Genomic DNA, 24,816 nt, shown 5'->3' on the forward strand with positions numbered 1-24,816 from the left:
TTAGATGATCGAGCATTAGATCCCAACGGTTGGAGACCCCGCCATAAACTACATCTCCACCAAAACTAGAAACTCCAAGTTTCAAAATATTTTGGAAAAGATCGTTCTTTGTGCAATAAAGAATATTCGTAAATGTTAAATGCTTTTAAAAAATTGACCTTTACAAGGTAGACAATAGCCTCTTCCCTCCACTCCATCCTTCCTCAATCCTTTCAAAAATAATTATTTGAGTATTAAATACCAGAAGTTATTAAATACTAGGTACTAATCTCTCCTTTATTTAGCTGGTATCGGGACCAGACTTGCCCAGGAAAATAAGAAAAAGTTTCCAAAGAAATCTCTTTCAGAGAGAGGTTTTCTAGATCCTTCAATGTTAGGAATTGTAAATTTGATGCTTCTTAATGCTTGGATCTTCATTTCCCGTGTTAATTTCAGGAAAGCCCTACACCCTTAAACTAAATGATATTAAATTCTTATTACCTGAATTTGCACTCATTTTCATAAAGCCAGGTTCTTCTGATTGTACCTGGGCAAAAGGCTCCCCAAGAATACTTAGGTGGGCATTCTGTTTCCTTCTTTGATTGTCCTATAAACAATGTACAGGGAATCCAAGGTACAAGAGATCTCAAGGTATAGGGAACTACCACGCTTCTTTTTGACTCTATGATTGATGTAGAAATAAGGCATTAAATTACTTCCAAAGAAATAAAAGAAATAGCCAGTTTCACTTAGCTTTAAAAAACAAACAACCTGGGACTTCCCTGGCCCAGTGGATAAGAATCCACCTGCCAGGGCAGGAGACATGGGTTTAATCCTTGGTCCATGAAGATTCCCCTGCTGAGAAGTAACTAAGCCCATGTGCCACAGCTTCTGAGCCTGTGGTCTGGTCTCTGGGCTCCACAGGAGAAACCAGTGCAACGAGAAGCCCGCACACCCAACAGAGTAGTATCTAATCACTGCAACTAGAGAAAGCCAGGGTACAGCCAAAGGAAAATTAAAAAAAAAAAAAACAACTGACAATTTACCACCCCAGACAGTTACTATAACAGAACATTTTTCTCTTCCCTTGTATTCTCTTCTTTTTCCTTTTCTTCTTCCACCCCTCCTTCCGTCTCCCCTTCCTTTTCCTCATCTCTTTCTTTCCTTCCTTCTTTCAATGACCATCTGCTCCTTGTGGTCAAGGCAACTTTATTTACACACCTTTCACTTGACACATGCTCCCACTGAGCTGATAGGCTGCCCAGGAGACTTTTTATACAGTCATTGGGTTGTTCCTGGTTTTGCTGGGTAGATGGATGATACTGACAAAAGAGGACTTCATTTGAAAACGTGGAATCCTAATACCATATTAAACTGATACTTGTGGTTTTCAGTATTTCACTTGGCCCTGACAATAAATGTGTGAGTTGGGTAGGGAGAACCATGCTCACTTTTGGTTGAAAACCAGTCTCAAAGTTAAAAACCATGACACTGCTGGGTCTCCTTTCACTCCCCAAGGTCCCTTTTAAGACAGCAACCACCAAAGATGTTTAAACTCCTTCATCCCAAAGATAATTTATAATAAAAGGTAATGCAGAATTTCTTTTTATCAAACTCTGTGTGCCATAAATGATCCTAAATAAGAACAGACACTCTCTGACATTTATGTTCTATTTGAAGGACATTTCCAAGGCCCTTCCATAAATGAATGATCCCATCTACTCAGCTTTTTTGAAAATATACTCTCTCCCATTCTGTGTAGGTATTAATGTTATGGATTTCTGTAAGACAAAGATCTAGATGGTGAGTGAGAGCAAGGAAAAAAAAATGTATTCATCTCAGGACTTTATAAAATCCTTGTGTTCATCTGAACTTTAAAAAACAAGGGTTATCAGCACACAGAAGTAGAAATCTACAAGTTGCTTTAAAAGCACACCTGCTAAAGTTTATTTAGTACAACTGTCAAATTCAATTGTATTCAGTCCCTGCAACAAACTGAAATGTTCACAAAAAGTGAAAAAGTAAGAGGTGTCCTCTGCCAAAGTTTTTCTTGGCACTAAGAAAGGAGACAACAGATCACAATTCAGTATAGATACTTCTATTGAGGGTACAACCCAAGCTATCTAAGTTATGAAAAAGTCATGGGGAGCTTGCTTGGTTGAACACACCCTCAAAATTGGAATCATATGGACAAGATTAGCGGGGCTCTGAAAAGAACAGTCCATAAAGGTATGAGTCTTTTCAAATGCAGAACCACACGGTGCCTCTGTAAGGGCTCTATGGAATTTGCCATGAAGATGGGGGCTGTCAGAAGAGAGGAATACTGACTTTTATCAAGGAGAGAATGAAGGGGAAGGGGACAGTGGGTACAGAGAAACAGGTGAGAGTCAGAGGGCATACGGTACCCTCTTCCTCAAGCTCACAGGTTACACCCAAGCAGGGCCATATTCGGGAGACAAGAGATGATTCTTTTGCAAAACTGAGAATAGGAAGGAAGAGCGGTTTGCAGTTCCTAGTCTGGGGGTCAATATCATGAGGGTTTTTAATAAGACAAGTGAACTGAACAATGCTTAGGTTGATAGCTGAACTCTTGTTTTATTTTCTTGGTTTTATTGAGGAGCAGCTGATACACAATATTATAAGTTTCAGGTGTACATAATGATTCACAAATTTTAAAGGTTATGATTTCATCTAGAGTTATTATAAAATATCGACTATATATATATTCCCTGTTGTACAGTATATCCTTGTAACTTATTTACTTTATACATACATATTTGATATATATTGTACCTCTTAATCCCCTGCCGCCATCCTGCCCTGCTCATTTCCCTCTTCCCACCGGTAACCAGCAGGCTGTTCTCTTTATCCATATGTTTATTTTTTGTTATATTCACTAGTTTGTTTTCTTTTTTAGATTCTACATTTAAGTGCCAGCATACAGTGTGTGTCTCTCCCTGACTTACTTCACTTTGCATAATACCTTCTAAGTCCATTCATGCTGTTGCAAGTGACAAACTTTCATTCTTTTTACGGCAGAGTAGTAGTCCATTGTCTATCCACGCCACGTCTTCTTTATCCATTCATCTACTCATCTGGACCCTTAGGCTGCTTCCACGTCTTGCAAAATAAATGACAACTACATTTTTCAGTGAAAAGGGGAAATGCCTACTCACTGTTCTGTATTTGGACCCAGTTTTTCTCTCCATTCATCTATAGGGAAGGAGAATTAAGGGAAAACCAGGGCATTTAGCCGCCAGAGCTGTGTACTTGACATTACAGAGCATCCTAGGGAGAGGTTCCTGATGGAAGCATTTGCAAGGCAGCGAGCAGCTCAGGCAACATCAGTCCTCAGACTAAGGCAGTCTTGTCTCTACACACACACACCCCTAGGGCCTTCCCCACAATGAGAAACTGAGAACTATAGTTGAAGGGTCATATATCTGGGTATCAGGATAAGAGTAAGAAAGAAGCACTAACACAGCATTGTAAATCAACTATATCCCAATAAAAATTTAAAATCCTACTGCAAGCAACAGCAATAAATTCTTGAAAATCACTTTGGTAGGAAATTCAGAGTTGAGAAAAGTAAGACTTTAGGCTCTTCCTTTTTTTTGACTCACAATTCACTTTAAGGGGACAAAGAAAGTGGTGGAACCTCAGTTTCAGAAAAATATACCTTCCTAATGAATTCCATAAATCTTGTATATAATTTCAAGTTGTTTTCTTTTACAGTATCCTTAAAATTAAAAAAAAATCATTTTGGGAGCCAAACTATTAAAACAATCCTATTACAAAAACTCAATATTTTTATATCCACAAAGAAAAAAGAAGCAGATATTAAATTCAAAAAATCTTTATGACATTTGACACAAATTACATTAATAAAAATCAATCAGTTCAGTTCAGTTCAGTTCAGTCGCTCAGTCATGTCCGACTCTTTGCGACCCTATGAATTGCAGCATGCCAGGCCTCCCTGTCCATCACCAACTCCTGGAGTTCACTCAAACTCATGTCCATCGAGTCAGTGATGCCATTCAGCCATCTCATCCTCTGTCGTCCCCTTCTCCTCCTGCCCCCAATCCCTCCCAGCATCAGGGTCTTTTCCAGTGAGTCAACTCTTCGCATGAGGTGGCCAAAGTACTGGAATTTCAGCTTTAGCATCATTCCTTCCAAAGAACACCCAGGACTGATCTCCTTTAGAATGGACTGGTTGGATCTCCTTGCAGTCCAAGGGACTCTCAAGAGTCTTCTCCAACACCACAGTTCAAAAGTATCAATTCTTGGGTGCTCAGCCTTCTTCGCAGTCCAACTCTCACATCCATACATGACCACAGGAAAAACCATAGCCTTGACTAAATGGACCTTTGTTGGCAAAGTAATGTCTCTGCTTTTGAATATGCTATCTAGGTTGGTCATAACTTTCCTTCCAAGGAGTAAGCGTCTTTTAATTTCATGGCTGCAATCACCATCTGCAATGATTTTGGAACCCCAAAAAATAAAGTCTGACACTGCTTCCACTGTTTCCCCATCTATACTGTATGTCAAATATATATTTTTCCTCCTTTGGTAACCATAAACCTTTTGAGGTTGACCTTCCACACAATAAACATGGAGACTGGTTTCCTTTGTGGAGGATCCATACACACAGGCATATTCCTTCCCTGGTCCTCCATCCAAAGGTTCAATGTCCTCTCAATTGTATAAATCAGAATGGCTCCATATCATGGTCCCAAAGACATCTTCACTGGAAGGTTGGATATGGAGAAAGTTTGAAGATCTATTTTAGGAAAATTCCGAGAGAGTTCAGGTTTCCTCCTGGCATACAGTCAGTTAGCTGTAACCATGACAACCACTATGCAGTGACAACACCTGGCATTGCCGCTTCCCTTCTTTCCAAGCTCAAGGCTGCTTTCCTAAGACTGAGACTGACTTCGCCTTGGTTTCCTTTAGCTCTCCAAAGTGATACCAGGCCCCGTGAGGTTCCTAGGCCCAGAGACTTTCTGTGACGTCCCTTTCTTTGATTATAGGAAACAGCCTTCATTTAGCCTCTGTGACCTTCCCTGAGTTCCCATAGGTAGAGTCAAGCAGTTCTTAATTAGGGTAAGAAGGGGATCCAAGCCAGGGAGAAACAAACAGTCAAGAGAAACAGCGGCGCAACCTTGGGGCAAGATCCTGGTTCCCAATCAATCTAAACTCACAACAATATCTTTGAGCTATTTTGAAGACGCTGAAGCCCCTTTCAGGTGGGAGCAGTGGGGGATTAATAATGGCGTGCTGCCCACAAGCAGGCAGACCCCAGGCCAGATGGACCCGAATACTGATGCTGCTGCCGACTTACCTCACCACCAACCCATCGGGAGAATCTCTGCGAGCAGATAGCTCCCTCTCTGACAATTACTGAGAAATTCTCACTATCGTCTCTAAGCTGGTACATGGGATTTTGAGTGTATTACCCCACTGTGGCCTCCTCTGCCAGGCAAAGCAATAAGGCTATCCTTTTCTACTTCACCCAAAACTCTGTCTCTGAGATTGGATTTGGTACCAGTGAATGGAGAAGTTGAGCTTTTGGCATCAAAAGTGTGCATTACAATTTCATCTTCCTCTCTCCTTTTTATCTGCCTTTTCATCCGTTTTTCTCTCCAAATGCAGTCAAACCTAAGTACAAATACAAGCTCTGTCTGTTACTGGCAGGGTCTCCTCCAGTAAGATATTTAACTTCTCCAGACAGTTTCCTCTTCTGTAATAGAGGGGAGATAAACTAACCTGCAGGAGATAAACTAACCTAACCTTCATAACCTGATGTTATGAACATCCAATCAGTGACGTGTGAAAGGCTGTCAGCAGAGTGCTTGAGCCACAGGAGAATTTCAGCAAATGTCAGCTCCTCTGCCTTTATACTCTATGCTAATTGTAAAAAGAATAGAAAATACAGAATAGGATCAAAATAACAATGACTTTGAAAATTAGCTTTTAGACCACACAAACTTGAATATTATTAAAAAGACGCTTTAAGAAAATGTACTTTACATTATTCATTATATTGAATGAATGAATGCAAATATTATAAAATACCAATGGTGTAAAAAAAAGTAATTAAATGATTTCTTCTTTAAAAGCTTTAGTTACAGATTCCAAACATAAATCTGTGAAGATTTGCTTACTTTTATTAGAGACTGCCTTGGTTCCTAGGTTAATACAAAGATTTTAAAAATCCATTTGTATTATTGAAATATAGAGTTTCCTGGTATTAAACAAACTGAGATAAACAAACAGTTCATATTTTCTGTTTAGAGTGTAAACAGAGATCAAATCCTTAATGTTCTACTTGATCTTGTTGTTGCTCAGTTGCTAAATTGTGTCTGGCTCTTTGCGACCTCACGGACTGCAGCATGCCAGACTCCCCTGCCCTTCACCTACTTGACCTTCCCTCTAGCAAATACTTGCCCAGCAAGCCTAGAATAATGGAGCTGGAAGGTGGGCACACGTGCACTTTACAGACCTCACCTCAGAGGGGCTGGATAGCTATTCACCTCTCCTTAGTCTCAAACAGAAAGTAAGGAGAAGACTTGATTCATCCCAATGACAGTTTACAACCCTGATCTCCCATGCAGAGTTAGGGGGACCTTAATGGATCTCTTGATTGGATCCCACAGCCAGAGAACACTGGCTCCCTGAAAGCAAGCGTAAGTAATCAACAGCACATTGTGAAATGCCATTTGGAGCAAACAAGAAGCCAGAGGCAATTGCAGAATGGCTTGAAAAATGACTGGCCTGTCCTCTGAACTCATCGCCTGACCGGAAAGGAAAACCAAGCAACAGAGAAAGTGGGTCAATGATTTCTTCATTGGTTCTCTGGTTAAACCAACTACTAAGTGAGGATATTTCTCAATTACAAATCTCTGAATGACTAATTAACCACATATCTTTATATACAGATATTTTTTTAATTAAAAAAATTTAAATATATGTGTGTGCATGTGTGTATATATATAAAAATATATATATAGAAAGAGAGAGACATAAATAGAAAAGGTGGCCACTCCCCTGCCTCCAACCTTTATCCTCTCCCTAGTGGTTCCAGTTCACCAGTCAGAGTCACTGATGCCAGGAGACAGAGGTCTGTGTTTCCTGACTGAGCTTTTAAAATGTACATCCCCAGGAAGGAAGGGAGGGAGGCAGGCATGCAGGTGGAAGGATTTAAAGTTGCTGATCAAAAATTCCCTTCACCCAAAAGCCTGAATATTGACTTAATGTTTTTAAGTTGCTTAAATATCGGACAGATAACCATTTGCTTTATTGTTGTTCAGCAGCTCAGTCAAGTCCTCCTCTTTGCGACTCCATGGACTACAACATGCCAGGCCTACTCAACTTCTCTGTTAACTCCAGGACATGGGTTGCTCACACATCAGTGTGAATTACTCAGAGCCAGTGGCCCCGAAGCACAATGATGGGCCATTATCTATGAAGAGCTCCTTGTGTTTCCTGCATTCTACGTTAACTTATGTCACAGAATCGTCACCATCAGAGCTGAAACGTGTTTAAGTATATTATATAAGGAAATCAGAAAGGAAGAGACACTTCCTGAATCACATCACTTGGTAACAGATGGGGCTGGGATTTGAATCCAGTTTGAAGCCGGATGTGTGCTTATTGAAAGGAAGGGCTGAAAAAGCCTAGAACCCAGGGAGGGAGCAGAGAACACAGAAGAAAAGGTGAGAAAAGCAAGCTTGGGGGTTCCCAATTTGCCTGTGGCATTGCGTGTACTCAGGGTGCAGGAAGCTCCCCGGGGCTTCAGTCTCTGAGACCCAGACCCAGACGACGAAGTGGTACCCACCACGGCCGGCAGCGTTACTGCCTGCCCAGTCCCAAACTACAAATTCCTGACTTGGACAAAATTGCAAAACACATTTTTGTGTGCAAGCCTGAGGAGCATCCCACCATCTAAAACTTGATCTCTGCAAAATGTGGATCCTGAGAAATGGAGTATTTCCTGCCTGAACAGCAAACAAGGATGTCGCAGTCATCAGCAACGGCATCTGCCACAACCGCAGATGGTGAGCTGCTGAGCCCCGAGGGAGGTCCTGAAGGAAGTAATAAATACCATTTCAGTTCAGTTCAGTTCAGTCGCTCGGTCGTGTCCGACTCTTCGTCCCCTTCTCTTCCTGCCCTCAATCTTTCCCAGCATCAGGGTCTTTCCCAATGAGTCAGTTCTTCGAATCAGGTGGCCAAAGTGATTGCAGTTTCAGCTTCAGCATCAGTCCTTCCAATGAATATTCAGGACTGATTTCCTTCAGGATTGACTGGTTGGATCTCCTTGCAGTCCAAGGGACACAAGAGTCTTCTCCACAGTTCAAAAGCATCAATTCTTCAGCACTCAGCTCTCCTTATGGTCCATCTCTCACATCCATACATGACTACTGGAAAAACCTACCTCTTAGCAGCCATCAGACTGAGTCCACTCCCTAAGGTGAGCCCTTAGGGAACTCAGGATATGAAAACACAGGAAACTGGCCCCAGATAGGTGAGGTGCAGATCAAAGCAAAGACTGCAGTGAGACCAAACTCTGGCATCTTCCTATGCAAAGAAAAGCCCTAGCTGCCTTAACTTGAGATATCTGGTTTTCCTTTATTAACTAACAATACTTTTTTGACATTCAGACATCTGCCCCTTGTTGCAAAACTTCTATATCATCTGGCTTTCTGCTCAGCCTCTCTAAGCTATTCTCTTTGGGTTTGAGATACTGCCTCCCAGGTTTGAAGTCCTAAAAATTCCCACCGAATAAAACATGACTCTCAACTATTAGGCTGCAGTACCACAGTGCCCTCACCTACAGACTGTCACACTGAGTGAAGTAAGACAAAGAAGGTCAAATATCATAGGATACAACTTACATGTAGAATCTAGCCTGCTGGGCTGCTGTCCATAGGGTCGCACAGAGTCGGACACGACTGAAGCGACTTAGCATGCATGCATGCATCGGAGAAGGAAATGCAACCCACTCCAGTGTTCTTGCCTGGAGAATCCCAGGGACAGAGGAGCCTGGTGGGCTGCTGTCCATAGGGTGGCACAGAGTCGGACACGACTGAAGCGACTTAGCAGCAACAGGAGAATCTATAAAAATGGTACAAATGAACTTATTTACAAAACAGAAACAGAGTCACCGATGTAGAAACAATTCTACAGTTACAGGGTGGGGGAGAGTGGAGAAGGGAGGGGGAGGAATAAAATGAAAGATCGGGATTGACATATAAACACTACATGCCTGAAGAACTATGGACAGAGGTTCATAACACTGTACAGGAGGCAGTGATCAAAACCATCTCCAAGAAAAAGACATGCGAGAAGGCAAAGTAGTTGTCTGAGGAGGCCTTACAAATAGCTGTGAAAAGAAGAGAAGTGAAAGGAGAAAGGGAAAGATATACCCAACTGAATGCAGAGCTCCAGAGAATAGCAAGGAGAGATAAGAAAGCCTTCTTAAGTGAATAATGCAAAGAAATAGAGGAAAACAATAGAATGGGAAAGACTAGAGATCTCTTCAAGAAAATTGGAGATACCAAGGGAATATTTCATTCAAAGATGAACACAATAAAGAACAGAAACACCAAGGACCTAATAGAAGCAGAATAGATTAAAAAGAGGTGGCAAAAATACATACAAGAACTACACAGAAAAGGTTTTAATGACCTGGATAACCACAATAGTGTGGCCACTCACCTAGAGCCAGACAACCTTAAGCATGAAGCCAAGTGGGCCTTCAAAAGCATCACTATGAACAAAGCTAGTGGAGGTGACAGAATTTCAGCTAAGCTATTTCAAATCCTAAAAGATGCTGCTGCTAAAGCGCTGCACTCAATATGTCAGCAAATTCGGAAAACTCAGCAGTGGCCGCAGGACTGAAAAAAGTCAATTTTCATTCCAATCCAAAATAAAGGCAATGCCAAAGAATATTCAAATAGCCGCATAGTTGCACTTATCTTACACGCTAGCAAAGTAATGCTCAAAATCCTTCAAGCTAGGCTTTAACAGTACATGAACTGAGAACTTTCAGATATACAAGCTGGATTTAGAAAAGGCAGAGAAACCAGAGATCAAATTGCCAACATCCATTGGATCATAGAAAAAGCAAGGGAATTCCAGAAAAACATCTACTTCTGTTTCACTGACTACGCTGAAGCCTTTGCATAGATCACAACCAATTATGGAAAATTCTTAAAAAGATGGGAATACCAGACTACCTTACCTGTCTCCTGAGAAACCTGTATGGACAACAGTTAGAAGCGGACATGAGACAACAGAGTGGTTCCAAACTGGGAGAGGAGTACAGCAAGCTGTATATCGTCACCCTACTTGTTTTACGTCTATGCAGAGTACATCAAGCAAAATGGCGGCTGGATGAATTATGAGCTGGAATCAAGACTGCCTGGAGTACTATCAATAACCTCAGATATGCAAATGATACCACTCTAATGGCATAAAGCAAAGAGGAACTAAAGAGCCTCTTGATGTGAAAGAGGAGAGTGAAAAAAGCTGGCTTAAAACTCAACATTCAAAAACCTGAGATGATGGCAACCAATCCCATCACTTCACAGCAAATAGATGGGGAAAAAGTGGAAGCAGTGACAGATTTTATTTTCTTGAACTCCAAAATCACTTCAGATGGTGACTACACCTATGAAATTAAAAGAGCCTTGCTTCTTGGAAGGAAAGCTATGACAAACCTAGACAGCATATTAAAAAGCAAAGACATCTCTTTGTTAACAAAGGTCCTTATAGTTAAAGCTATGGTTTTTCTAGTAGTCATGTATGGATGTGAGAGTTGAAAGATCAAGAAGGCTGAGCGCCTAAGCATTGATGCTTTCGAAACTGTGTGAAGACTCTTGAGAGCCCCTTGGACTGCAAGGAGATCAAACCAGTCAATTTTAAAGGAAATAAACCCTGAATATTCATTAGAAGGACTGATGCTGAAGCTCCACCACTTTGGCCACCTGATGCAAAAAGCTGTCTCACTGGAAAAGACCCTGATGCTGGGAAAGATTGAGAGCAGGAGAAGAAGGGGCAACAGAAGAGGAGGGGGTTGGATGGCATCACCAACTCAATGGACATGAATTAAGCAAATTCCGGGAGATAGTGAAGGACAGGGAAGCCTGTGGTGCTGCAGTCCACGGAGTCACAAAGAGTCAAGCATGACTTAATGACCAAACAACAGCAATATATAAAATTGGTAACTAAAAAGGACCTGTGAACTCTACTCAATACTCTGTAATGACCTATATGGGAAAATAATTTAAAAACTAATTCAATTTGCTCTACAGCAGAAACACAACATTGTAAAGCAAACATACTCCAATTAAAAAAATAAATAATAAAATGAGTCCCCTGCGCACAGGGGCTTCCCTGGTGGCTCGGTGGTAAAGAATCCGCCTGCCAATGCAGGAGATGTGTGCTACATCCCTGGGCTGGGAAGATCCCCTGGAGGAGGAAATGGCAACCCATTCCAGTATTCTTGTCTGGAGAATCCCATGGACAGAGGAGCCTGGCCAGCTACAGTCCACGGGGTCACAAAAGAGTCAGATACAATGGAACACACACGCACACACAGGCACACCTCTGTGTGTGATGCTGCTAAAGAAGAAAATAACCGCAATATCCCTGAAAAAGGAAGGCAGCCTCATTCTCTCAATTTTCTGAAAGGAAGCTTGGAGTACATTTTCTCTTCCCTTCTTTCGGAGATCCATTTACAAACACCCAGAAGATGTCAAAAGCCATCTCAAATCCTACACACATCACATGTATTTGTTCTTACAGCTGCTTTGCAGAAAAAGGTAAAGTCTCAAGACAAATTGGAACAGGTGACTAAATCATTCTTGGACAAAATTCTCTAGAAGTGATAAGCAGAGGGGGAGGAATTCATGGAACAAGCAAGCAACATCTGCTTTTGTCTAACCATGCTTCTTGCCAGCAGCACTTACTTATTAAGTAAGTGACTGAGCCACTGCATACACAGCTATAGACCACTGCCCACCCCAACACACAGTCACATCAGGCTCCATTAGGCACCAACTCACTTTAGTGCCTTTTATATCTAATTAATCTACAAGAAAAAATGTGAACTGCTAAGTGCAACAAGGAGCAACTTTGCTAATACTTACAAATTGGCAAGATGAGTATGTTTACCCCCAAAAGAGGTACCCATTAACTAGCAAGGGCTTCTAGAACATCTGCTTTGTTATCTCTCCTTCACTACTCTGAGTTCTTTGACTAGGGAGGAAGTTTTCCTCCACCCTCTTTGAGTCCCTGGCTGGGTCTAAAAATTAAAGCTGACAGACTACAAGGGGAAAACCATGCAAATTGTATTGAATTTGTACATGTACATGAGAACCTACACAAGAGAATGAAGATCCAAAGAAGGGGCCAGAGGAGGAAGCTCTTATACCTTGTAGACAAAGAAACAATACATTTGTGAAGAATTGGCAAGACACAGCGATCTGAACTAGGGGTATAATTCCACTAGGGCTAGCTAATCCGTATACTCTTTAACGAGGAAGATAAGTGTTAGTTCAATAAGGTTTATTTGCAGAGTCCTCTGGTGCTGGCTCTGGGCTGATAGAGTCTATTTCTAGCAAAAATTTATTTCTACCTTTAAGCAGGGAAGGGGGAGCTTTTTCCATGTTTGAACGTCAAAGTGTTGGTCGCTCAGTCGTGTCAGGCTCTTGGTGACCCCATGGACTGTAGTCTGCAAGCCTCCTCAGACCATGGAATTCTCACTCCAAGAATACTGGAGTGAGTTACCACTCCCTTCTCCAGGGGATCTTCCCGACCCAAGGATCAAACCTGGGTCTCCTGTGTTGCAGGCAGATTCTGTTTACTGCTTCTTAATCGCCTTCCTTTGTCAAATAGTATGTTCCCCTAGCTGTGATGATCTCCATGTGATGCAGAAAGTCCAATTCCCAGATAATCTAGTGCTAATCTCAGATCAAAACATTGGGATACAGCCTGAGTCTGTACCCGTATCACCCCCATGCCTATGCTCTTAGCTCTCCTGAATCTGTTCATCCCAGTTTGATCACTAGCTTAGTAATGGCTCAACAAGAAAACTTGTCTTTTTTTTCCTTTGTATCTTTATAAAGTTTCAGCCTTGGAAACACAGTCAGTACTCAACACATTTCTGACAGAACAGCTTTTGATTTTGGGTAATGAGAAATTGAGAATATCACACGTTTGGTTTGGAGAAACTGTCTCAATCTCTTGTGACGTCCTCTAACTTGAAGTACCTATATTCTAATTCACCTGGGATCTGTGAAGCCCCTAAAACTGCATGTAAAATTTTTCAGTGTTTTCATTTTTCAGAAGGTAGAGTCAATCACTTTTACTAGATTCTCAAGGGGGACAATGAGGAAAATAAAGTTAACCCATATCACTATAGTTAGTCTCGTAAAGAAAGATTCAGACATAAATAGGCCCCCACTTATTAGCTGTGTGATCCATGGCAAGTCACTCAGTTTAATGCCTTACTTTCCTTTTCTATAAAATGGAGATAATAGCAGCAACCACTTTACAATGGTAGACAAGGTAATTCGAATGACAACCCACTACTGAGGACAGCTATACAAATGGGACAAAAATATGCTTAAAAATATCAAAGAATTAAAAAGAGACTTCACCTGGGAAAGTAGCTCAGAGACAAGAACCCGACTTGTTGGGGGTGGGGGTGGGCACTATTATTTGCTCCTTCCCAAAGGGGCTTCTGAGTGGCTGAGAGTCAGGATATACTTTTAGTAGAATTTAGTGGCTTCCCTGGTGACTCAGATGGTAAAGAATCCATCTGCAACGAGAGAGACTCAGGTTCAACTCCTGGTTCAGGAAGATGCCCTGGGGAAGGGCACGGCTACCCACTCCAGTGTTCTTGCCTGGAGAATTCCTTGGACAGGGGAGCCTGACGGGCTACAATCCACGGGACTGCAAAGAGTTGGACACAACTGAGAGACTTTAACTTTCACTTTTTAGCAGAATTAGAGACTGGAAAGACAAGGAAAGCTATCAGCACCAGCAAAAAGTTGGAAAGTAATGGTGCTGTCTTTGGGTTGAGACCTTGGAGATCTACAACCTAATCATAAATGCCTATCTTAAGTAGGCAAAACTTCCCAGGTTAGAGTTCACTTTTGAAATACAGCAACACCTAAAAATAGTTATTTTGGTTTCTAACTGGAAGAAAAAAATTATCTCTTATACCATCTTCTATTTCAGATTACTTCTGCAAAGTAAGAGTACAATGTCCAGTACATAATGAAAAGCAACCAGGCATAACAGCATGAATGAAAATTAGAAGAAATCACAGGCAACGGAACAGACCACAAAGGCTTAAGATATTGCAGTTCAGAGAAACTTTAATGAATGGGTAGGCTTAACAGGTTAAATGCAGTTAAATAGACAGTGAATTGGAACATAGATCAGAAGAAAATAACCAAAATGAACCAAGTAAAATTCAGAAGGTAACAAGACATAGAAGATACAATAATGTCTGCTGCTGCTAAGTCACTTCAGTAGTGTCCGACCCTGTGCGACCCCATAGATGGCAGCCCACCAGGCTTCCCCCGTCCCTGGGATTCGCCAGGCAAGAACACTGGAGTGGGTTGCCATTTCCTTCTCCAATGCATGAAAGTGAAAAGTGAAAGTGAAGTCGCTCAGTCGTGTCCGACCCTCAGCGACCCCATGGACTGCAGCCTACCAGGCTCTTCTGTCCATGGGATTTTCCAGGCAAGAGTACTGGAGTAGGGTGCCATCACCTTCTCCAGGATGAAGTTTACAAAACTAATAACGATGGATCAAAGAAGTCCTACCACCTCATGCAGTGTTTTTTAAAAATCAACAAATAGCTGGATCCTATCAAAACTGTAGAAAACCAAAGTCAAAGAGAAAACTATAAAAGCAGATGGAGAAAAAGATATATTCTTACAAGGAAGCAATCATCAGAGTGATAGTTTCCTTTTCCAGAAAAAGAAAAGACAAATCAGAAGACAATGTAACAGTATCTTAACCAAGTTTTAAAGAATTAACTGCCAACCATTCAAACCAGAAATGTACTTTAAGAATGAAAGCATAATGAATACATTTTCAGCTATAAAAAAACTGAGAAAATCTGTCACCAGTAGACTCTCACTAAGGGAAAGAGTAAAGGATGTTTTTCAGGCAGCATAAAAATGATTCCAAAAAAAAGTACAGAAAAAAAGGAAAGAACAACAAAAATGGTAAACATATGCAGAAGTCTAACTGAATACAGACTTTAAAAAGTAGTAGTAACGATATGTTCTTGTGTTGAAAATATATAAAAAATAAAATACATTACAACAATGGCATATAAATTGCAGAATGGGGGAGCTAAATGGAGTGAAAGAAGTCAAAGTCCTTGTATTATCTAGGAAAAGATTAAGAGTGCCAATTTTAAAAAAATGTTTAATGAAATGAAAATACCAGGTAACAACATATATTAAGTCAAGAATGCATTATAATCTCCATAGTAACCACTAAAAGAATAGAGAAGTGAATATAAAACTTCTAACAGAGGCTTAAAAATGTAAGCATTAAAAAAATATATATAAAACAAAACAAAATGGGACTTCCCTGGTGGTCCAGTGGCTAAGACCCTATGCTCCCAATGCAGAGGACATGGGTTCAATCCCTACTCAAGAAACTAGATCACACATGCCCCAACTAAATGTTCACATGCCACCAGATGGAGTTAAAAAAATAAATACTTTTTAAAAAGAACAAAACAAAACCCATATTCTACCAAAGGCAAGGAAGGAAGGCAAAAAAGAACACTGAGCAGACAGAAAAAATAGAAAGCATTTAATCACTGCAGGTGGTGACTGTAGCCATGAAATTAAAAGACGCTTGCTCCTTGGAAGAAACGTTATCACCAACCTAGACAGCTTATTCGGAGAAGGCAATGGCAACCCACTCCAGTACTCTTGCCTGGAAAATCCCATGTGGTGTCGCACAGACATGACTGAAGCGACTTAGCAGCAGCAGCAGCAGCAGCAGACAGCTTATTAAAAAGCAGAGACATTACTTTACCAACAAAGGTCCGTCTAGTCAAAGCCATGGTTTTTCCGGTAGTCATGTATGGATGTGAGAGTCGGACTATAAAAAGAGCTGAGCGCCGAAGAATTGATGCTTTTGGACTGTGGTGTTGGAGAAGACTCTTGAGAGTCCCTTGGACAGTGAGGAGATCCAACCACTCCATCCTAAAGGAGATCAGCCCTGAATATTCATTGCAAGGACTGATGTTGAAGCTGAAACTCCAATACTTTGGCCATCTGATGTGAAGAACTGACTCATTTGAAAAGACCCTGATGCTGGGAAAGATTGAAGGCAGAAGAGAAGGACAGAGGATGAGACGGTTGCATGGCATCACCAACTCAATGGACATGAGTTTGAGTAAACTCCGGGAGTTGGCGATGGACAGGGAAGTCTGGTGTGCTGTAGTCCCCGGGTCACAAAGAGTCAGACAAGTCTAAGCGACCTCACTGAAATAAGATAATTTAAACCTAAGTCACATGTATTAATACATTGCCTATATAATCCAATTAAGGTGAAGATTTTCAAACTGGATTAAGAAAAAGAAATCAACATCTATTACTTATAAAAGACATATAAAATAAATGGCTATGGAAAGGCTGAAAGTAAAAATATGAAAAAGATAACCATACAAAGATTAGCCAAATCAATCTCTCGTTAACTATAATGATAAAGCAAAAAGGATTCTGGAGATATAGACAAACACTCCCTAATGATAAAATGTTCAATCCACCAGAAATATACAATTATAAATGTATACAGTCCTAAAGATAAAGTATTAAAAGACAAATATACTACAAAGACAAATGGTCTAAAACCATAATTACAGTAGAAGAACTGAACAGAAGCAGCTCAGTCGTGTCTGACTCTTTGAGATCCCATGGACTATACAGTCCATGGAATTCTCCAGGCCAGACTACTGGAGTGTAGACATCTTCCCAACCCAGGGATCGAACCCAAGTCTCCCACATTGCAGGCAGATTCTTTACCAGCTGAGCCTTCAGAGAAGCTCAAACACAAGCAGCAAAGCTGGCCAACTGAATAAACAGAGCAATCGTCCAGCAACTGCAGAACACATTATTCTTCTCAAGCACAACATGTAACACTCACAAAAATTGACTATCAGCAGGGAATAAAACAAATCTTACTAAATTCCAAAGCACTGAAGTCAGTGCAGGTAAAGCCATACTTATAAGGAAAATTATCTAAAACGTATATATTAGAAAATAAGACTGAATATCAATTAACTAATATTTTCAAAAACTAGAAAAATAACAATATATACCCAAAGGAAACAGAAAATAATAAATGGCAGATATTAATGAAGTAGAAAATAAATGCAAACAAAAAAGATCAACAGGCCTAGAAGTTGATTCTTTATAAAAGACAAAATTGATAAATTCCTAGAAAGATTAAGAAAGAAGGCACAAATAACCAATGTCAAGAATAAAAAAGGAAGCTATTACTATACATCCTACAGACATTTAAAGACATGAGAATATCTTTAACAAACTTACGCCAATATAGTTGAAGATCTAAGATGAAAAATTACAAGAAATAAACTTATAAAATTGACAGTAAAAGAAAAAGTTTTAAACATCTGAATGCTGTAATACCATTCAACAAACCCAAAAAGGACACTTCAAGGCCAGACAACTTCACCTGTGAGTTTTGCCAAACATGTCAAGGTTAAATAATACTACTCTCACACAAAATCTTCCAGAACTCCACAACTTACTTTTAAGGTCAGTATAATTTGATACCAAAATTTGACAAGGAAGTTAAGAAAAAGAAAAATTATAGGACTATTCTACTAACTTATTAGGATTCAAAAACTCTAAATAAAAGATTAACAAGTGATATTAATGAACATATAAAAACTAACATCATAGCCATGTTGGATTTATTTTATATATGCAAGTTTGATTTAACACCTGAAAAATCAGTTAATAAGTCAACACACTAACAGAATAAAAGAGAAAAATCAAACGATTACCTTAATATATATAGAAAAGCATTTGAAACAATTCAGCATCCATATATAATTAAAAACTTATGGCAAACTAAGGATAAGAACTTTTGAATGAAAAGAAAAAAATGATGTAAAATTATGAAAAACAGTACAGAGATTCTTTAAATAAATAAAAAGAGTTACCATACGATCCAGCAAAACCACTCTTGGGCATATATCCAGAGAAAACTATAATTTGAAAAGATACACGCACCCCAGTGTTCATTGCAGCACTAGTTACCATAGCCCAAACATGGAAGCAACCTAAATGTCCTCTGACAGATGAATGAACAAACAAGATGTGATATACATACACCACGGAATATTACTAAACCACAAAAAAGAATGAAATAATTCCAATTGCAGCAACATGGATGTATGTACAAGTTATCCCACTCTGTGAAGACAGAGAAAGAAAAATACCACATGACATCACGTATATGTGGAATCCCCCAAAACGACACCAATGAACTTATTTACAAAGCAGAAATAGACTCACAGCAAAAACTAACTTATGGTTACTAAAGGGACAGGCGGGGGGCAGTTTGGGATTAACATATACACACTACTAAATATAAAATTGGAGAAGGCAATGGCACCCCACTCCAGTACTCTTGCCTGGAAAATCCCATGGACGGAGGAGCCTGGTGGGCTGCAATCCGTGGGGTCGCGAAGAGTCGGACACGACTGAGTGACTTCACTTTCACTTTTCACTTTCATGCATTGGAGAAGGAAATGGCAACCCACTCTAGTGTTCTTGCCTGGAGAATCCCAGGGACAGGGGAGCCTGGTGGGCTGCCGTCTATGGGGTCGCACAGAGTCGGACACGACTGAAGTGACTTAGCAGCAGCAGCAAATATAAAATAAATAATCAACAAGGACCTACTGTATAACACAGGGAACTATACTCAATATCTTGTAATAATCTATAAGGGAAAATAATCTGAAAAGAATATATATATGCACGCGTGTTTAGTCGCTCAGTCGTATCCAACTCTTGGCAAACCCATGGACTGTAGCCCACCAGGCTCTCCTGTCCGTGGGATTTTCCAGGCAAGAATACTGAAGTGGGTTGCCATTTCCTACATACATATATATATAAGTAACTAGCATTAACTTCATAAATTAGCTAGGTTCTGGATACAAAGTCAATTAAAATATATATATATTTATATATATATTAGCAAATATAATAAATATATATATTAGCAAAGAACTTAGAAAAAAATTTTTAAAGAAACAATATACAGCAGACTATAAAATATCTAGTAATAAATCTAAGATGTGAAAGACCTTTAGAGAAAACTATGAAATATCTTTGAAAGAAATTTTGAAAGATCTAAATAGAGGAAAATACCATGTTCATGGACCAGAAGATTCAACATTATAAAGATATTAATTTTGCCCACTTATTTATAAACAACGCAATCTCAATCAAGATCGCAACAGTGTAAATTTTTGTTGTTGCTGTTGTTCTGTTTTGGTGGAACTTAGTAGCTGATTCCAAAATGTTCTGTAAATGTGAAAGAGAATAGCCAAGAAACTCTTAAAGAACAAGATAAGAGGACTTGGTCTAATGAATATAAACTCCTGTCATAAAACTGCAGTGTGCTATTGGTGCAAAAATATTCTTACAAACAAAAGAAATGGACTAGAGAGCCCAAACACATATTGGAGCACTTGATTTACAAACACGGTAGCCCCACAGGGGCTATCTTGTAAGAACGGAATGAGAACAGAATGGACTTAGCAGTAAATCATGCTGGGGCAACTAGATGTCCATAAATACTTTTTAAATTAAAACTTTAACCCTATCTCACACAGTATGCAAAAATTAATTCCCAGTGAATAAATTTGGGGGTAAATAAAAATTGGGGAGGTTAAAACTGAAAAGTCTTTGACTTCCCTAGTTACCCACTCATTAAAATTCTGTGCTTTGTGCTTCCACCGCAAGGGATGAAGGTTTGAGTCCTGGTTGGGGAAGTTCCCCATGCCGCATAGTACAGCCAGAAAAGAAAAAACAAAAAAATCCCCAAAAGTTCTAGAAGATAACATAGAAGTCTATGTTCATAACCTCAGAGTAAGAAAAGACTTATTGAACAGGATGTAATAAAACACTAACCATAGAGAAAAAAAGACTATTAAGTACTTGGATTTTTAAAATTAAGAACCTCTTTTCATCCTTAAGGGTGAATAGGCAAGCAACTGAATGAAGACTGTGCCACATGTACAGCCAACAATGAGCTCACATTCAGAATATATTTTAAAATACCTACAAATCAGTAAGAAAAAACCCAAACAACCCAATTGCAAAGTGGTCAAGAGACCTGAACAATCATGTCACAAGACGAGAAGGTGCTCAATCTCATCAGTAAGGAAAAAGCAAATTAACTCCACAGTACGAAAAACCACCAAAAAGAGGCTAAAATTACAAAGTCTGACAATGTTGGCAAGGATAAGGAGCAAGGGAAATTCCCATTTGCTGCGGGTGGGAGTATATTGGTACAACTACTTTGGAAAACAGTTTGGTATTATCTATTAAAGTTGATGAGGCATACAACCTACAAGCTAACAATTCCTTCTCTGAGTGCACGTCCACAGGCCCCCCAAAACACAAATAAGAATTGCTCCAAGGAAGAGCCATTTAGGACCCCATGATGGATCTGGCTCTTTGCTTTTCATTGCTTTTGTTATTATAGTCATACATAATGATCTGCCTCAGGGAGCCCTGTGGCTCTGCCTAAAGAGATTAACACATCCCCTCCCTAAGGTTAGCCATTCCAGGAGATACTTACCAGACAATAGTATTTAACTCCTCAACTCCTCCCCTTTTCTGTCCCATAAAAGAACTGGATTCCAGACCCCACTCAGATGTTTATCTTGAGACATTAGTCTGCCATCTTGTCCTTCAGCCACGTTTCTGAATAAGGTTGTTTTCCTTGCCTCAACACCTTGTCTCTTGGTTAACTGGCCTGTTGTGCAGCAGAATGACAACAGCCACCTTATCCACAGACCCCAAATAACCATCCAACAACAAATTTATCAAGAACAGTTGATAAATTTGGCTAACAGTTTTCCACACAGCATGGGGAAATGAATTCCAGTCACAAAGAATCTAGACACATGTCAATACATAATCCATGATGCCATTCATTCCTTGATCAAAAAAAGACAAGCAAAACCGAAACACCGTATTTAGAGATAGGCTCTTTGTCACAAAAACTATAAAGAAAAATGAAGAAGTGTTTACCAAAAAAAATCAAGATAGATTTTTTGTTCGTTTGTTTTTTCACCTTCGGTCGATGATGAGCAGTGATTGGCAGAAGGCCACGTGGGGGAATTCAGTTTTTATACTGGTGTTGGTTACAAGATGTTACTTGGATAAGTCATTGCACTCTGCATCTCTATTTTGTGCATATATGTGTATGAAATTTCAGTTAAAGGGGATTAATAAATCAAATGCATCTACAATCTAAAAAAAAATCTCATTATGTCAATACCTATGTATACTGTTTGGAATCAAAAAGAGAATACTCTTAAGGGGGAAGGGGAGTATCCTCACTGTGGCCCATTGTTTTAGCTTTGGTGCTAACATCTTACCAAGCACCCTGGACCACTGAGCACTTCTGACTAGTTCAGTTTGCCTACTCACCCATCATGCATTTGATCAGCACTGCTCCAGATAATGCACATTACATAAGGGTCCTGAGATCTTCCAGAAAATCTCCGATACCTGATACCCAACACTTGCTCTTCCTTCCTCTCCTCACAGGCTGATTTTCTTTCTTCAGTTCTCAGCTCCAGTGTCATTTCTAGAGGGAACCTTTCCTTCCTCCCACTCCCACCAGGAAAGGGGTAACCAACATGGTATTCCTCTGCTTGGACTTCAGTGCTGGTCATTCTCAGTTTGCACCTATCTCCCCGATCCATCCCTGGGAGGCTGAGTCCTCGATCCTAGATCACCAGGACAGCCCATCCAGCCAGTTTCTATTGGGTCCCACAGATGACAGGCAAGGGCAGAAACTTGGAGGCAGGGAGAAGAAAGAAGCTGGGCATGTCCTCTACACCCCTTTTTGCTGGGGTCTCTGTCCTTGGGGCTGGCAGCTCCTCTGGAGGCCCTAACTGTTCCTGCCTGGCTTGGGCTCACTTGGTCTCCGGCAGCATCATTCCTGCCACCTTCTCTGTACCTTTCACTGGTTCTGCTAACCCTGCCTCATCCAAGTTGCCTTTTCACTAAACTCTCTTCGTTTGAACTAGGTTAGATTGTTTTCTGCTGAGACAGTGGCGATTTTATATTAATTTATAGGACAATTTTCTCAGCATCTGTCTTCTCCCAATAGGCTCTGAGCTTCATGACACTGGTACTTCAGAAGTGACTAACCAATGTTTTAAATGATATGGTGAGTTAATAAATGCATGAATGAGCCCACATTAGAAATGGAATACTATGCATTATACAAGAATTTCTAAAATGTCCTTGCTTCATTTGATGTGGCACCAATTTATCTGGGGAAACATTTTTCCTATATTGGTTGAAAATAACCTTTATTGACAGGAATATTTTTACTGATTTCAATTATTCTAACAATAACTATTAACAGGTATAATTTCTCAATTAAGAAGTTAAGTTTATCTATCTGTAATAAGTCATCAATGATGAGAGTCCAAGTAGACTGCAGTTAATTGTAGCTCCAAGAGTTAGTGGGAACACAGTAAAAATGTTAACTAGAAAAAGATTTAGGGACTTCCCTGGTGGCCCAATGATTGGGACTTTGCCTTCCAATCCTTGATAGGGGAGCTAAGACCCCACAAGCCTTGAGGCCAAAACACCAAAACATAAAACAAAACCAATACTGCAACAAATCTAATAAAGATTTTTCAAATGGTCCACATCAAAAACAAACTCTTAAAGAAAAGATAGACTTTGCATCTTATTTTTTATAACCTATTGCAAATGACTCTAGAAAATAAATACTCAGTAGTTCATGGTGTGAGAAGGGTTATCTCCAGGCTGGAGATGTTGTTAATAACATATACTATCTACATTGCTGCTTTAGACTTTAAGGACAATCCGGGCTGATACCAATATTAAATATGCAAGTTTCATATTAATACATATTGTTAAACAAGTTCTACAAAATGAACTGGAAAATTCTGATTCTAGGACACTAGTCAGAATATCTGGAACACAATATGGAGCTCTGCAGATTCCCCAGAAAAAGTGCCCGAAAATCAGATTACCTAGAGGTGATCTGATGCACTAGCAAGACCTTTCAAACCAGTAGCTATGGTCCAGTGTGACCCTTGAACTTCAGCCTTGAGAAAACCAGTTCATACATTAGAATCACAACTAAATACATACTATGTCAAGAATTTTTAGTTTATAGCAAGGCATTTTGGAAAGCAACAATTTACAAGCTCCAAGTGGGGGATGTATTCTGAACTCTGAAGAGATCAAGGTTCATCTCTTTTCTGCAATCACTCTCCTGTTTCTTCTGCTAACTTCTTCATTGTAAAAAATATCCTTATTCTGTTCATTCTAACCAAGAGACAGAGGGAAGGGTCCGATTTCTCTAGTACAGTATGAGTTCAAGATTATCTGTCATCTCCCGCCACCCAAACTAGTTAGTAAAGGGAGACCTTTCTGATATCTCTTGGGATAGAGGGTAGGGGTCTGGTTTTACAAACTGGAATTAGATGGCATGGTTTTAGTACTAGTCACAATAAAAAATACCTCGTGAGGGGGTTTGCGGAAGTGATTAAGTTAAAACAGTTAAAATGCAGTTACACTTCTAATTACTTTATAACCAGATAACTTGCTTCATTATGCCCAATTAGGTGTAACAAAAACAATATTCCTTTTTCCTTCCTTTTTCCTTTTCTCTTCAGTCATAACTAACATAGGAAATGACCACACCAGCTCTTTACTGATTGCTTCCCTGGAAACAAAAGAGCATTATATACCTGATCCTGCCATTACCAGTAAAGAGAATGAAGCAAAAATTAACTGTCCTTCCCCTCTCTTGCCCATACGGGAAGTACAGCATTCAGTTCCTAAGCACTGATGCTCCCCTCACCCCAGACTCTCTCATCTCCATTCCCATCAACATCACCCACTTACGGGGCGCCCGGTACACGAAGGGCCCCGTCGCCCGACAGGATTAGCAAAAAAGCACCTCATTCAGTCTGAATATGACATCTCCTGATGTTTTCCACGCAGCAAAGCGGGGCGGGCGGCCCAACCCCTAGGGACAGGGCGGCGTCTCGGGTGCCCGCAGCCCAGGACCGCGGGCGGCGCCGCAGAGCTCCCGGCCCCCACCCGCAGGTCCTTACCCGCCAGTCCGCCGCCGCCGCCTCCATCGCCCGAGTGCCCCTTCCTCCGCTGCAGGATGAAGTAAGGGTTGGCTCTCTCGGTGATCCACAGCGCGTTGGCCAGCAGCACCTCTTCGGGGTTCACCCACATGTTCCCTGGCGCCGCGGGCTCCCTTACAATGGGGCGGCGGGTCGGGTCCGGCACGCACCGGCGCGCAGCCCCGGGCACACGCGCGCCCGCCCGCCTGCCCGCCAGCTAGGTGCGGCGGCGGAGAGCGACTTCACCAGGGGGCGGCCCGCGGGGCCCGGGCCACAGCGAAGCCCCCGCGGGCGGCCCGGGAGGACGGCGAGGACTCGGGCGCCGCGAGCAGCATCCTCTCCGCGGCGCCGCCGCCTCCCGCGAGCCCGCGGCCGCAGACTCCCGGGCCCCTTAG

The 24,816-nt window shown here is 40.8% G+C and overlaps 1 protein-coding gene across 1 annotated transcript in view; it reads right to left on the minus strand.

Annotated features, from left to right (window-relative positions):
* The window catches only part of TBC1D9 (TBC1 domain family member 9), a 128,594-nt gene extending 104,061 nt beyond the window's left edge, over window positions 1-24,533 (minus strand). Inside the window, exon 1 of the mRNA XM_027567405.1 lies at window positions 24,404-24,533. Within this exon, the coding sequence (XP_027423206.1) occupies window positions 24,404-24,533 (130 nt within the window). The remainder of the gene's footprint in view (window positions 1-24,403) is intronic.
* Window positions 24,534-24,816: the final 283 nt, after the last annotated feature.

Source organism: Bos indicus x Bos taurus, chromosome 17, assembly GCF_003369695.1.
Source record: "Bos indicus x Bos taurus breed Angus x Brahman F1 hybrid chromosome 17, Bos_hybrid_MaternalHap_v2.0, whole genome shotgun sequence".
Lineage (NCBI taxonomy): Eukaryota > Metazoa > Chordata > Mammalia > Artiodactyla > Bovidae > Bos > Bos indicus x Bos taurus.